Source organism: Aquila chrysaetos, chromosome 17, assembly GCF_900496995.4.
Source record: "Aquila chrysaetos chrysaetos chromosome 17, bAquChr1.4, whole genome shotgun sequence".
Taxonomy (NCBI): Eukaryota; Metazoa; Chordata; class Aves; order Accipitriformes; family Accipitridae; genus Aquila; species Aquila chrysaetos.
Window position 1 is genome coordinate 8,761,379 of NC_044020.1, and position 15,961 is coordinate 8,777,339.

Genomic DNA, 15,961 nt, shown 5'->3' on the forward strand with positions numbered 1-15,961 from the left:
ACTACACTTACAAGCAGCTGGAAGCCAGCAACCTGAAGGACGGACTTTTGTTCATATTCCTGTTACGGTCACTGTACTGTCATATATTTATTATGTCATTGGTCTGAAATCATACATATATGGAATTAAATGTATGATGATCCCAGAACACGAGCAATTTTCCAAAAGTTTACTGGGTTACAGACTTTCTCTGGAATAGCAAAGCTCTACTTGAATGCGTTTTCTTTAGAGGTAACTAAAGTCTTCTACTTAAATTTTAATACCATGATACAGAAACACTAGCACAATATTCACTCCTCACCAAAAATGCTTACAGCGCATGGTAAAACATTATAGTTAATCTGTTCATAATAATACCAGATGGCCTGTTTTCCAAGTTATTAGAGCAGAATACTTCAGATAATGTTGGACTTAAGTCATTAGCTTGGACTCTGAAGCTGTACGTAACGTATTCCATTCTGTAGCCAGTTTTCTTGTTGGGAACACCTGTCTTCTTACAAAGACTTCTGGAAGAACTTTACAAGTTCATAAGGTGGACTGCTCTTGATATATTCTGAAACAAAAGTCTTTGAAACAGCCAAAATGGTAGCATTGGAAAACCACACTACATGCATTGGACTACCCATTTCTACATGTATAGGTATAGGCACAAATATTTACATTTCATGCTGTGACTCAATAGTTGGTTTCTCCAGTGTGTGAAATCCCACAGAGTTTTTGGGGGATTTTGTGCAATACAACAGATCCATTGACAGCTTTAGGCCTAAATTACCCCCCGAGTCAATGACATGAAAATGGAAGAGTCTTATTTTACACGGTACAGGACACAAACAAATACCGTTTCACTGAAGATTTACTAACTAAATAAAAACTACATGGTCTAAAACCATCTAGAGCCCCAATGTGGCATCAATAACACATTCTCAAAATAAAGTATTTGTTGAAAGTTGACATGACACATTACTTGAAAAACTTGAGACCTAACAAGATATCAATGGAAATGTTTGTAATTCAAATTTGATTTCCTAGATTACTTTTCAAAACAAAGAATACTAAATATAGAAAACTGTTAAAGCACTGAACTGACTTAAACTGAACAGTCAAGGAAATTCTAAGTTAAGGATGTCACTTTGTCTTTAAAATCACTGCAATGCAATCCAACGACCTTTGTTTAGAAAAAATATGTTAAAGTCCACATAAAAACCTCAACTATGAAATTCCTTGCTTTTGAAGATTTAAGTCAGACTTTATTTATAGTCATTTTCAAGCGTGTAAAGGTGAAAGTGAGTATGTGTGAAAAGCACATTCAAAGCATTCCAGCCAGGCCAAGCAAAAAACAGAGGTGTTTTGATAAACTCACACGCTTACATACACACGGTGTGAGGGTGAGGCACAAACAGCATCTGTGGTTTTACTTATTTTGTTTGGGTGAAAACAAGAAAGAAGAGCCCAACTACCTCTGAACACTGGGCCAGGCTCAAAATCAAACACTATTTCACTGGGGACAGAATGAAGGAGGGGACTGGGAGTCCGGGATTGGTATTTCCGAAGACAGCGCATCAGCTGGTTCAAAGGGGCTGTTAGAGAGAAAGAGACGGGCAGGCAGAGACAGAAAGACAGACACATAGAAGAAATGAAAGAAGTCATGGGAAATAACTAGGATGCTTTGACTCCTATTCATAGATTGTTTCTGTACTTTGAAGGAAAAAAAAAGTCAATTACTAATAACACTGTTTCAGGACTGGGAATAGCCAATTGTTTTCAGATGCCAAGCAGACAGTTTATGATCAAAAGTTAAAACCAACATGATAGCACAACATTTAAATGCTGGACAAAATGGGCAAAACTGTGGAGAGCTACACCTACCAACACATACAAAAATAGCTAAAACTGGCAAATTTAAATTAGTAGGCTTGCAGGATTAAAGGAATTTTCTTTGTAAAAAGCATTCTATTGCTGGCATAAGAAAAACAGCTCCATCAAACACAGTGCAGTAGGTAGGTACCATCCTACCAACTACCAGATTTGGATGGGAGAAACAAAGTCAGTCATAGCCCACAGTACAAAACCTTAGAGATCAGGATAGAGCGCACTAAGGTAATTCAGACTTTACTAATGGCTGAAACAAGTTATAATTAGTAGGAGACGACTGTGTTAATGATCTGGAGTGGAAAAACTGTCATACGCCTGCCCTACTTACTATTTCTTTATTTCTATTATTTCTATATTATTATTTTATTCATAGGAATAAATACAGCACATAAGAAGCCCTCTCAGGACCTTGACAGCCAATGGGAGAAGTGACTTCACAGGCCCATGCATAACATGGGAAGAAAAATAAACCTTCTGGCACTAGTTCTGACTTAACTGTGAATTAGGGCTGCATGTTACTGAAGGAAACATAAAAAGACCTGGCTTTAGTGTAAGGTCCTAACAACCTGGTTCCAAGAGTAGCACAGGCATGCAGTACAGCAAAGCAGCATCTTCAGCAGGGGTAGAGGGGGAGAAGAACCGGAGTATTTCATGCTGCTTTAGGATGCAGCAGTTCGTATGGAAGGTCTATCTACCACGTTGATGGTTTTCAATGAAAACCCCCGTTGTTTCCATGGGTGGAAAGGTAACAACAGGCATAAAAATCTTTGAGAGAGAGTTGGGAAGTTGTAGCGTATCTGTGTGCAGCCATGTGAGTGAATGAGTGCGTGCGTGTGAGAGCAAGAAAGTGATGGCGCAAGATAATTTTAAAACTAAAAAACTAGATACCACTTCAAAACTTTTTCTCCTTCCGTCTCCCCCGCTCCCAGAATGACCGGCAAATGACTCAGACCTTTGTCAGACAAATATTAAGTTCATGGACAAGCAAATGCAAATTCATTTTTTGTTCTAGTCATATTTTCCTTTGTGTCTGTGTTTTGTAGAAGGAAGTAGAACAAAGGGAAGGGACAGAGCAGTTGTTTAATTAAATACAGCACAGTAGATAGTTTAAATGCTACTTACCTCCCTCTCCTCGCAAACCCTGGTCTCTAATCAAGTCCTATAAATAAAAAAAAAAATTGTGTTTAATTTAGGTATTATCATTTACAATCCAGAATCGAGATTGATCAAATTGAGAATCCATAACCTCATATGTTGTCCATGAAATAAAAGTTGTTTCTTACCTTGGCTTACTAATAGCAGCGACTCCAAAGAACAATTTATAACAACTACTAAACTTTTCAAAATTAGTTGCTTTAAAACAGCATCTCTCAGTAGTAAAGTGAAATGCACACCACCCAAAATAGATGCTGACATGAAAATATTGATTTAAACATGCAGTTGGCCAAAACGCATGAAGAAATATTGAACTAATCATTCTAGTTACAGTGTTTGTGGCACAAATTATTTGAACTGTTATATCAGAAGCTAGGACGCCAATTTCCTGTACTGAGGTACATCAGTCAAATGAGTTCTGCTTCATTTTTTCTTGTAACAAATCACCTCATTTGCATAGCCAGGCGCACTCTGTTCTTCTCAGAAAAAGACTAACTGCAAAAGGTTTCCTTCACTTGCAATCCATTGTGAACTGAAAGTATCTTTTACAACATATCCAGACTAAAACCAAACTACACTAAGGATTTTCTAAACAGAAAAAAATTAGAAAATTCTAGCATTCTCCCTCTGTATGTCCATTTTGATCTTTTTTTTTTTTTTTGATTACACAATTATTTTATTCCTTTATACGCCTGCACTGCTGCCGAAAGCACTGGTCCTGCCTCTCAGATGCACCACTGCCATATGCCATATGCAAATGTCTACACAGCCACACTCTTAATACTCAACTAACATTTCACCTTTCGCTCAGCTCACATGCAAAACAGATTTTGTGCCTCAGTGTCCAGGCAGACTTCAAGACTGCTCACCTGACAAATGACTAATTTCTAGAGAGTAGACTTAAGGGTAAAATACAAGCCGTGTAAGTTAGCAACACTAGAAAGAGGTTGTTGTGACCAACATTTTGAAAAGTCCTAGCTGGCCTTATACCTGATATCAACCATTATTATTATTTACGATTCTGCATCCATAAATTTAAAAAACGTGGAAAACAAGTTAAGTGTAGCAGTTTCTGAACACTCCAAAAGAATGCTCAGAACAATATACAATGGGATCTTGAAATCCTAAGGAACGTTCAGTAAATCTGAACTCAGCTTACAGCAATAATTTAATTTTCTTCAATGCCAGGAATATTACTTGAATTACAAATACTAAAAATCCCTGTCTTGCATATAAAGAAATATGCTTAACACATAAAATGGTTTGCAAGAGTGGTTACTGGCTCTCATATCCTTAATGCTGTGGTACAGCTAGCAGCACGAGCCTTGGGACTAACAACAAAAAAAAAGAGCAGTCGTTTGTGGTAGACTGTTTCTTTGAAAATGAAAGGACAGGACTTTCAAAAGGCAGTTTCTGCTTTCGGAGAATGGGTTATTTGCATTCTTACAGCTCTCAATAGCAAAATTGTCTTATGTGGGATCTATGAAGACTCTGACAGACCACCAAGGATTAGCTTAGAAACAAAGCGCTCGTGTACACATGTTAAATTTAACACAGTGATATTCATAAGGGAAACATCAAGTCTACTATTCCTGATCCAAACATTATTAATACTTACATCAATATTGACTGGCTCGATTGTATTGATGTGAACATTGGGAGCTGAAGAGGACCGGTCACGTTGCCCAAATTGATTCCGATGGTCTTCATCTGCTGGTCGGAGGGGCTGTGGGATTGGAATGGATTTTGAAGGAGAAGGACTAGGGAGAATTGGTGGTCTGAGAAACAAAGTCAAGGAAAAAGAGGATTTAGGTCTACAAATGGCTTCAAATACTGCATAGTGGGTGTGGTAAGTCCTTGTCAACTATAATAATACATACGTTAAAAAAACTGATCTAAAGGCCTGCATAAAAACAATTTATAATGAACGATCTCTACTCCCCTATGATCAATTGCAACAACTCTCTGCTGTGCAAACTACCTAATTACATGGCTGTGAAGTGTTCCGAGTTAAAACAAAACAAAAACCTTAACATTACCATACCAAAATAGTAATAATAAATCCTGATCTGAAAAATTCATGTAGCCCAACATGCACTGAAGATAGCAAGATACTCTGCAGTTTCCTCACTTCAGAGTTAATGCAATACACTCCTTAATGGCAACCCATCAAGAACTAAAAATGCTTAACATCTTGCATCAACATTACAGTCAGAAGATGTCACAAAACGAATTGTATTGATAGGATTATTGTTCAATGAAGAAAGACTAAAAATTACATACTAGTCACTCAACATAATTGATTAATATTATGGCCAATATAATATGAATTGTTGATACTAAAAATAAACATATCACCTCTTAACCTTTAAGAAATAACTTTAAATAGTGCAACATTTCAAACGTTATTTACAGTGCTACAGTTAGGCAATGCAATAGATTTGACTTGAAATATAAGCGTTCAGATTATACAGACAAATTTTCTGAAGAAATGCAAATGCTGCCAGTCACAAATGTAGATAGTCTTTAATTTATGGTATCATGAATCATATATTTAAAAGACAGAAAATCTAAACAGTTGCTTTTTCATTTGCAAGAAGGCAGAATGTCACTTCTTCGGCTATCCATTTATTTTGTTAAAATACAATAAATTGGCATTTCTCTCTTACTCAAGTCAAGGTCAGTCACTGTTAAGTCTAATGATTCAATTTAATGGATATAAGGCAAAAGGTCAATGAGAAACATTTGCCACCTTTGTAGAAAAAACCCTTTAAGTTAAAATATACATGATATCTGACAACAAGGTTTTCAGAATTACAGAAAATACAACTCCTAGGAGAGGAGCAGAGTCCTCCAGTTGTGCAATTACTCATGGGTTAGATACCATGCCCACAAAGGCAATGTCCACAGGGAGAAGCCTCAGAAATAAACCATACAGCAGCATATAGCAGCAATAGGTCCTGGTGCTGCCTCCTGTAAGTGAATGCTCCTTGGCCTCTCCAAAGATCTTCAGGGGCAACTGTTATTTTCAACAGGATCTCTTGACATTTCTTCAGAAACCAGTCTGCTTTAAAGATGATTACTCTACCTTTCATTGAAGGGTTTATACAGTTTGGCACTGATCCCAGAACTCAGTGCTATCTGTACCCTAAGTTCCTGTCATCTTTTTCCTTCCTGGCCAACAGTCTCACAATTGAGAAAGGCAAATCAGTGCTTGCAAATTAATTCAACAGTCTAGTAAGTCTTGTAATAAAATACTTAGATTATGTTTGGGAAGTGGGGCAGGGAAAGAATAGATGGGTTGTTTAATACTGCTCAACTTTTCTTTAAAAAGTTACCTATTGTCACATGACAGAATATAAATATTGGGAAGATACTGGGAAGCAATGAACTGAAACTGCCAATAAACAAATCTCTGAAAGAGGGCCTTGGACAGCCCAGCATTTCAGAAGATTCTCAGAATTTCAGAACCATTTTTTAAAATGCAGCCGATGTACATATTCATAAGCTAAAGTTTTCATTCATTGCTAACAAGTGCCTTTGGGTAAAATCTTTTCTATTGTAGATGAGGAAGTTTTGAACTCCTGAACATTTTTGTAAGGAAATCATGCAACTAGAACCTGCATCAGGACATGGGACACTGCACAGATACAAGCGCAGGACTTGGTTGACATTCTAAGGCACTGTATTTCCATGTTAAGGCAAGCATGTCAGATGCTGCACAGAAAGATTTCAGAAGAAAGGCCTAAAAAGTGTCTCAGTCAGGCCAGTACTGTTGGGGTAGCTAACTCCTTCTCAAACTTCCTGACAGCTCTCAGTAATAATGAAATTAAGGGAAATGTGTAACAACAAACATCAGATCATTGCACTAGGAGTGACAGTGAGACAGCATTTGAGCTCTGCCACAGAAAACCAGAAGCAATCAGATTTTCTGTGATCATGAGTAAGCCAAGGGAGAGAAAACCAAACTGCAGAAATATTGTTTCAGTTACATCCTCCTTTGAGTCATAAATGGTCATCTGGTAAGGGAATCTGCAAATACTTCTGTATTTCTGGTCACAGGTCATCATGCCCATCATGTTGCTAGCACAGATAGCATGCTATGTCATACCATGTTTGAAAACAATTTGAAGAGCTTTTTCTACTCATTAAATTCTAACTGGGGGAAGTTCAGATCTTTAGAAAACAATCACAGGCTGAGAAAGAACTCTCTTTTTTGGAGTCTCTAAACTATTATTGGGAGGATCTCTGAGCTTTAGACACCAAAGAATCCAGAGATGGGAATCTCATAAGCAGTTAACTGTGTGCTCCATCTATACAATCAGGATTTCATTAAAAGGTGTCCTTAGGACACTTACAAAATGGTAGGTTATTTTTGCTAAATGGAAATTTTGCTTGAAAAAGGTAACTAGTGAAGAGAAAGACATAAGCGGTTTGCTGGCCAAGGTGGCCTACCGAGATCACAAGCTCAGAAGAGATTACCACCAGCCTCTGCCTGTGTGGCAAAAGCTGTATCTTGATCTGCATCAAGATTGTGATTTACAGAAAACACGTCACCACAAAGAATGCAGCAATCCTCTTAGCTATAAAAGCCTGTTCTTACAGTATTCCTAAATTTTAATTACTCCAGGAGGGTAGAAGGGACACTGGAGCTAAAAGGACCAATCATCATCATTTGGAAAAGGGTGACATTGTCTATTCCAGTTAAGTTACAAAACTAGTTCTGTAGGCTATGCAAACATTGTGCCAGCAAACATATTGTCAAAAAAAAAAAAAAAAAAAAAATCAAGAGGACCAGAACATGACTACTGCAAAGAACTGTTTACTGTGGCATACATGTACAGCAGGCCAGAGCTTAAACGAGCAGCAGTTTAAATATCAGAATCCAAGTTTCTGTTGCTCCTGTGGCCTTTGTGAGCAGTTAACAGCCAACCTGCTAGCTAGCGGAGACCTTCTACAAATAAGAACGTCACTATTCTGACATATTAGAGAGGTTATACCAACTCATCTTGCACACTTTCTTCCAGCCTCTTAGATGAGGTTATTCCTTTAACAATTCTCAGCTTCCCAGGCAACAAGCTGATAAGAGTTGTCAAATCTCGATTTAATATGTTATAACCTTTCCTGCTAGTATGACAGAGCATGCTTTTTCCTTGGACCATGTATTTGGGATATGCACACTCTTCCCTCCCTTTTTATCAAGACAAAATAGAAAAGAGGTTTTGTCAGGAGACAAGAGTAATTGCAGACAGATGTACATTTTTACCCCTTGCCAATCACAGCAAGTGCCAATGTGTCTACAAAATTGGGTCCAGGGGAAAGAGGAAGGTAACCCAGAAGAGTGCCCACACATGCTAAGTTATATATAAACAAACAATTTTATAAAACCTCTGCTGGATCTTAGAACTTGCAATGAGAGCAGTTAGTTTACAAATACAAAAGAAAAATCTAATACAGATTTTCCTCAATTTCCTTTAACTCACCAATGTGATACTTCATACATTTAAGAGCTGGTCTACTCAGGAAAGATTTTTCTTAAGAGTGTTGGTTAGGCTTCAAGATTTTTTGCTTGGATTTTTATTTTGCTGCAGTTCAGCAAATACTTAAACTGAAAATTCACATTCACCTAGCTTCAGTTATAGGGTGTGCCATTTCCCTTTTAAAATGACAGCATCTCTACTGGACTGAGATTTTTCTTCTCCGCCTCCCAGCCTGAACAACTGCATCTCAGTTTAGCCACAGGGCTCAGTGTAGTACACACTATCCACTTGGTAGACTGCACACTCATACCAAAGCCAAACCTATTGCAAACTAATATGCATACCAAGGCTTTTACTGTTTGTTTGTTTACACCAGAGTATGACTGGCTTTGGTTTTTGTTACTGCTGTTAATGAAGAACACAGCGCACTTCCATTTTCAAGCAGTTTCTAAGGACTGCTAAGGATCTGGGATACAATGGTGTTTCTGCTCCACTAGCAAGCAGGTAATCTGTAAATTTTGGAGGCTGAATATGTTCTAATTTAATTATTGTGGTACTCCATAGACATTGCCAGAAAACAAAGTAATTTTTTTCTTTCCCCACCTCTGCAGCCTGGAAATTGTCAATAACCCCAAATCAAATGCTGACTTGAGGAAAAGGATAGCAGTACAAGTTTGTAACTACAAGCTAGAGAAGATCACTCTTACAGCGTCCTGTGAAGTCAGTCTAAAAGCATCATGGGACAGATCTGTAACAGTCATAACTTCATACGGATTAGTGCATTTTTCTGTACCATGATAACTTGTTTTCATCCATGTTGTCTTCTAGGTATAAAACAACTGCCAGGATTATCACAACAGTGTGCATTTATACTGGCCTCTGGGCCCAGATCAAAGCTTAGCAATGCTTTCCTAAAATTTCCGATAGCTTCATATACCAGGGGCTATCAAGAGAACCCCCACAGCTGTCATTACTCATCCAAACCAGGTTGCAGTTCACTAGCATGCTTTTGCAAATAAAGTCTTGGGGACCAAGAGGTTTCCTTCACCTGCTGTACAGACTACAGATGATTTTTCTAAAGATTCTGGTACCAGGCCTTTTCTGCTTAGCAAGAATGCATATCAAACTGGATATCGTAGTAAGTTTGCTAACATTTACATAGAGTGGTCTGGAAAAGGTCTGGTGCCCGAATTTTTAGGGGAAAAGTTCATCATTGTTTTATGCAATGAAACACAAAGGTTTTGACCACTTAAAACATACGGGGATCTAAATGGTGTTGTAGTACTAAATACAATATTGTAAGACTGTGCCTTTGTTTCCTTGGCTTTTCAGAAGCTTTTCTAGAAATTTAAACATCTTCAGCTGAGGCAGAATGATCAGTGAACATTTGGAAGACAGAAAGGAAAGCAGAGGTGTTTAATCACAGGCTGGAGCCTGCTCTAAGACAGGGACTGGTAAGCTTCCAAGAATGGTGCACCAGACAGTCCCCCTTTCTTCCTCAAATTTAGAAGAACAAGCATGTTGGGAAATGTTGCTTTTCAAAGAGCCAAGATGTTGCCAACCTGCTTACTAGCAGTGTTCTGCCCCAAGCAAAGCAGAAACTTTCAGTTTGTATCGAGTCCAACCTGCCTCTGTGCTGCCCAAAGTCTGACCATGCACCCCCTTACCACCCACTCCACAGGTTACTTACCCTGCCATAACATCTGCCTCACGAGTTTGCTGAGTTTTGCCCAACATCACAACATCTGAGAGAACAGATGGAAGTTGAAAAATACAACTTTGGAATATTCTGAATAGCTAATCTCTCCCCTTTTCATATATCTGTAAGATCCAGGGAACTGGGTTCACAGAAATTCTGTGCTCATATTTTACGGGCAAAGATACAGAAGAAACTTTATGATAGTGCAATGAATGAAATGAATACAATGTATTAATATATAGTTTGCGTACTTCAATTTTATTACAAATGGCTATTATTAGGGAGACCTACACTTTAGAAATTCTTCCCAGTTAAGTGCAGATTATAGCTAAAATGACTGCTTTGGCACAACAGGATAGTGCAAACTGAAAAAACCAAATGGGACAAGAGACCTAATGTGGAGGCTGGACACATTTTTATAAGGGGTTCAGAAATGCGCAAGCGGGACAGTATTTGCTCCCTTCTCTTGGGGAAGAACATCTGGAGGGACTGCCTATGGCTTACAGTTGGAAGAATGAAAGGCTACAGGACTGGACTGCTTTAGGATGTTACACATGAGCAAAGTGAAACAAAGTTCTCCAGCATGTTTAGCAGCTTTTGCATCATGTCCAATGGTCTTTTCCTTTATGTCCCTTTCTCTTTCCAACTTCTCCATTTGATCTCTTGAGAACTTCTCAGCATGTCATACACGCCTTTGCTCTTGAGCTTGTCTTGCAACACAAACTCTTCCTTCCTTTGAGCACTTTGCCTGCTGCTGGAATCGCTTCACAAGGCTAAAGATGAAGAAGGATGTTTGCCTTCTCTTTCCTCACGTTTACCAAACAATTAGTAACATCCCTTCCTCGGTGGGCTGTGCCATGCAAGAAGCTAGGAGAACAGAGAAATGAAAGGAACAATTATTAAACTAATAACTCTTAATAAAGCGCTAGTTCCTCATATTTTCAATCCCATTGCCCAACTCTCAAATTTCAATCCCTTAATCTCTTCCCAGACAAGATAACCTCACATGTCAGACCTTTTTTTTTTTATTCCAGCTGAACTGTTGTCCCATATGGTAGCAGTACCCTTTAACAAAACCATGGGTTAAGTATATGTTCTCATAGAAAAGACCTGCTTTTTTTTTTTTTAACTCTAAAAAAATTTGAGATAAATTAATATTTCCACAGTTATGTCTTTAAAAAGCAGAGACGTATTAGTAATGAAAGGCAAAGGGTAACTGGAGAAAGGTATGGACGGTGCTATGTGCTCATAGAATAGCATCTGAGCTGCTTCTGGAAAAGAAATACTACAAACATAGATGCTTGGGGAAAATGCATGACTTTGTAACATGCATACTACTTATGAACACCAGCTGATAATCATAAATGATTTTCAAAACAGAATTTTGAAGGCATGATTTATGCCTTTTTTTTTTTTCTGTTTAATAATGAGGTGTACAGCAAGGCAAAAAAGCAAAAAGTAGAAAGCTAGAAACCTTTTACAGCTCCTGCAACCACAAACATTTACAGATGCGACACTTAGGAAAAGCTTCTTAACCTCAGCTGGCAAGTATATTTAAATGTTAATATTTTTATATATGAAGTTAAAAACCTTAAGGCATTAACCAGCTTTGGTCTCAGTTTTTCCTTTCAGTTTTTACTTCACAAAACTAAGACTGCCTGAAGTAGTGCATGTATCAATTAAGTTAATCCATCCTGTTGTATCTTTCGAAAACTGGTAAGAAAGCGCAAATGTGAGGCAGAGGCAATTGAAAAGTAGGAAAATTTAGCATATACTAGTATTAGGATTGGGGCTATATAGTGCCTTTGGCATCTGCAGGCATTTAACAGTTGCTATGAACAAGTTTCTTCACAGATTAATAGTTCTAGCATGGTTATAATTTCAGCTGTACCATAAGAAAGGCAGAGCCTGCTTAGCTTAGAGAACCTCACCAGCAGCCTTGTCCACAATCTGCTGTACTAACATCCATGGGATATAGAGGCAACATCCACTACCTGGAAGAGGCACTTCAAAATTTACTTGAAACTGCACAAAATAGTACAAATAAGAACATCACCTCTCTTTGTACTTACCAAATGAAGTTCCCTCTGCAGGACTGTCGGTCTGTTTTCCTGGAAGGCATCATATTTGATCTTCCGTAAAATAGTCTTGGCTGTCCAGGGAATATCTCTTCTAGTTAAGAGTCCATAGGTGCCTGTGTAGCTTCCAGATGTGTTTCTGCTTTAGTTTGGGCACAATGCTCACTATTCCAAGAGAGCCTCTCTGTCAAATTCAGCTCATCTCCATGCAGCACACATGTCCTAGGAATGTTTTTCTGAAGGCTTTTGTATTTGGTGTTCTTAACTCTGCATCAGGTTTCTTGACTTTGATACACATCCTTGAGTTACTCTTTCCTGGAGATTTGTTCAACTAACTAGTGCTGGGTGGTGTCAGTGATCTCTTAGCTACTGGGAACATAATCTGAATATGATCACTTATCTCTTCACAGAGACAGGGTCCAGAATCTTTGTTGGTGATACAGGGGATGGAGGCTGTGGTAACTTTTAGAAGTCTAATTTTACAAAACCTGGATCTGCAGCAAACGGATGCTATGAGTATATCCCAACATGTAAATAGGAGGAAGACGGCTGGTCTGGAGGACACTAAAGCAACGTGTATGTGGAAAAGCTACCAAAGCAGTATTAGGAACCTGGAATTGGCATCTGTTCACACCAGTCTTACGGTGGCGTGGCTTATTCTGAAACAGAGGTATGTCACTTCAAGGCAAATAAACTGTAGTTTGAGAACACAAACTAAAAGAATTTGTGAGGATATAGTTTTGGTTTGTATTAATTTTAAGTATAAAATCTTTCCAGTTTAGACCAGGTCTCAGCTACAATGCAGAAGAAATCAGTTTAACAGGTAAGGCCCCAATTCTACAGACACTTATGCACATGTTCAACTTAGGTTACTACTGATTTATATAATTCGTTTTAATGAAAACATTCACTTCTTTGAAGTTAAGCATAGGTGGATATATTTGCACGACAAGCCAGATTACAAAAACGTAGAGAGAGTTGCAAAGCAGTATTTTGAGTGTTTCTAAGCATACAGTACTGAAATGTTATGTTATTAAACAGCAGGAATAAGGTCATACCCAACAGAATCTGAGGGGGGCACTGAGGGGTACGATCCAGATGCTGGGGTGGTCTCTCCTAAGGAGGCCTCCTCCTGTGATATGGGGTGATGTTCAAAGAACTTGGAGACAAACAGCAAACTGTGAGACAAGAACAAAACAAAAACAACCTAACTTGTGCAAAACCCAGAAGCTTCACAATATAACACTCAAAGATTGAAAAAACCCCCACCAACAAACCAAAACCAACCCCTCACTGATCAAATTCTAAATTTTAAATAGACTATGTGAACATAAATCTGCAAGATCTGTTAAAAATATTACTTAACAAAGGATCAAAAGATCATGCCTTAAACATACTTTTGCAGAAAGTAATTTTTTAATCTCTTAGTTGAAATTGCAAACATCTGGTTCCTCAAGAATGCACAACTCATACCTATATGTTGAGTACAAAAACTTATTTTAATGTTTGCACCAATGCAATGCCAAAAACCAAATGCCAAATGGATAGAACTGTTGTCCATAAGCCCTGAGCACAAACTCTAGAGATGCCCAAGGAAACAGTTACAAATACTGACATAAGCAGAAATTAAATTTATTCTTGGGGGAAAAACTAGCATTTAAAGTGATTCCTTACATGAAAGTCTATTTAAAAGACTTAATAGCCTTTGCTGAAACCGATCAAATAGAACACAGAGCCAGTTTACACCAGATCCTTAACCTACTTCAAAGACTTACACAAATAGATCAATAATTAAATTCAAGAGCACGTGACTGTTTGGGACACTCTCTTATGTTTCTTACCCAGGCATCAAACTCACTAATGGATTTACCTTCAATCACTGTAAAACCAACTGCAATTTCACCATATTAAACTAGTGTCTCTTAACATTTTTTTCAGGGTGAAGAGAACAAACCCACATCTAAACCCACATCTAAACATTTAAACAGGGCCCTAGCCATCACATAATAAAGAACCAGTTTTGATTAAGAATAACAACTGTGAACAATGAGAAGTCTGTCTGATACAGTCAAGTGCTCAGCCACCCCATTCATGCTTCAAAGAAAGCATTTCATAGTCCAGCAAAAAAATATGAACTGGTTGTCTGAGTTAGCACAGAAAGAATATGAATTATGCAGTCTCACAAGAACAGTTCAACTCCTGTATTTTTTTCAGGCACCTTCTCCGACTTCCTGAATTACAGATTTAACATAAGAAATCACTGACAGTTGTAAGCTTAATAAAAGGCTCAACTTTAAAACCAGTTGTGATTACTTACTCAAGTTGGTCATAATTAACACACATCAGTGGCACTTCTGTACTACAACGCTGGTGAAATTTGTAGCCACATGTCTGGCACCGGAATCCCTGGAAAAGCAGCTTTCGACAAAAGTCGCAGAATGCTAACGTGAAGAATGTTTTTCGTACCTACATTGTCAAAAATAATCATAATTAGAGTCCTTCTGTAAGCCTAAGATAGCCTATTTGCTTTTATCTCCCTCAAATACACCTACAAGCCTCTTTTTTGATGCTGGAGCTACCTTTTTATATAGCAAGCAGATTTAACATAAAAGATTGTCTCCTTTTTGAAATAGTCTTCATGCTTTAAAATTTTCTTTCAACTATTTATCGGAATGAATGCTTCACTTCACTAGCAGTAGAGAAAAACAGCAACAAAACTCAAGCAAAACAGCGCACTATTATCATGCTAGAGACAAACATTCAGAATTTAATTGGATACAGCCTATAAAAACAAAAGCTGCTGAAAGATTATCTCATCTTCTAATTTTTCCAGGAGCCAAGTGACATTTCTATTCAACACTCACAGGACTGGAAATACTCACATGGCTTTTATATATGGCTTTTCTATATGGTTACATATATAGTTGTAATTTTGACTACTGAAACTCAGAAACATTTAAAATTGCAAAAGCGTGAGCATAAATTATCCCCATATTATGGATGGGGGGGAATGATTTAGTTTCATTTTCAAATTCAGCAATACTTGCCATAAAAACATTCTAGTTGTATCACTACAGGTAATAATCAAAATTTCAGAAGGATATAAAAAAAATGTTAAACCTACTAGACTTTCAGCTAACTAGCCATAGCCAAACCAGCTTAAGTAAAATAGTTTAAATAGCTTGCAAATAGAATTTTGTTTTTTTTATCTAAATAAAAGGTGTTTCTTCTCAATGTGACAAACATTATTTCCAGGATTTGGTATGTAGCTGGAACCATTTAGATGAATTATGTTTAGCAGCTTCCATTTACTTGGTGCCTTATCAGGTCAAAACATATTTGTGCACTAGCATCACTGATGATGTCAGCACCGCTCTGGGAATAGTTAGTTCATTAGTTAATTGCTGCTGCAGAGCCAGCAGGGAGGCCCAGAATACATTTTATAGATACAGCAATACAAAAATAGTAGATTATTATTACAGCTCTGCAATGCAGTGCTGATTTAAACCCACTACATTTATAGATTTTAGAGGGTGTATTCCATCCAGACGTGAAAGTTTTAAGGGTGATCAAGTACTCCAACATCACTTACTTCGATTACTAGTCTATCTAATTCACTTAAGCTATTGTGATTAAAAACTTCTTTGGCAACCCCCACCACATCCCACAGATACAAA

At 37.8% G+C, this 15,961-nt stretch overlaps 1 protein-coding gene across 2 annotated transcripts in view; it reads right to left on the reverse strand.

The window, feature by feature from the left end:
• The window catches only part of BRAF (B-Raf proto-oncogene, serine/threonine kinase), an 89,977-nt gene that overhangs the window by 27,442 nt on the left and 46,574 nt on the right, over positions 1-15,961 (reverse strand). Inside the window, exons 6-10 of one of the 2 annotated variants that reach the window (XM_030041415.1) lie at positions 14,602-14,750; positions 13,343-13,462; positions 4,646-4,805; positions 2,995-3,031; positions 1,458-1,577 (exon numbers count right to left, since the gene is read on the reverse strand). In XM_030041415.1, the coding sequence (XP_029897275.1) occupies positions 1,458-1,577; positions 2,995-3,031; positions 4,646-4,805; positions 13,343-13,462; positions 14,602-14,750 (586 nt within the window). The remainder of the gene's footprint in view (positions 1-1,457; positions 1,578-2,994; positions 3,032-4,645; positions 4,806-13,342; positions 13,463-14,601; positions 14,751-15,961) is intronic. The other variant, XM_030041416.2, reaches the window with a different exon arrangement.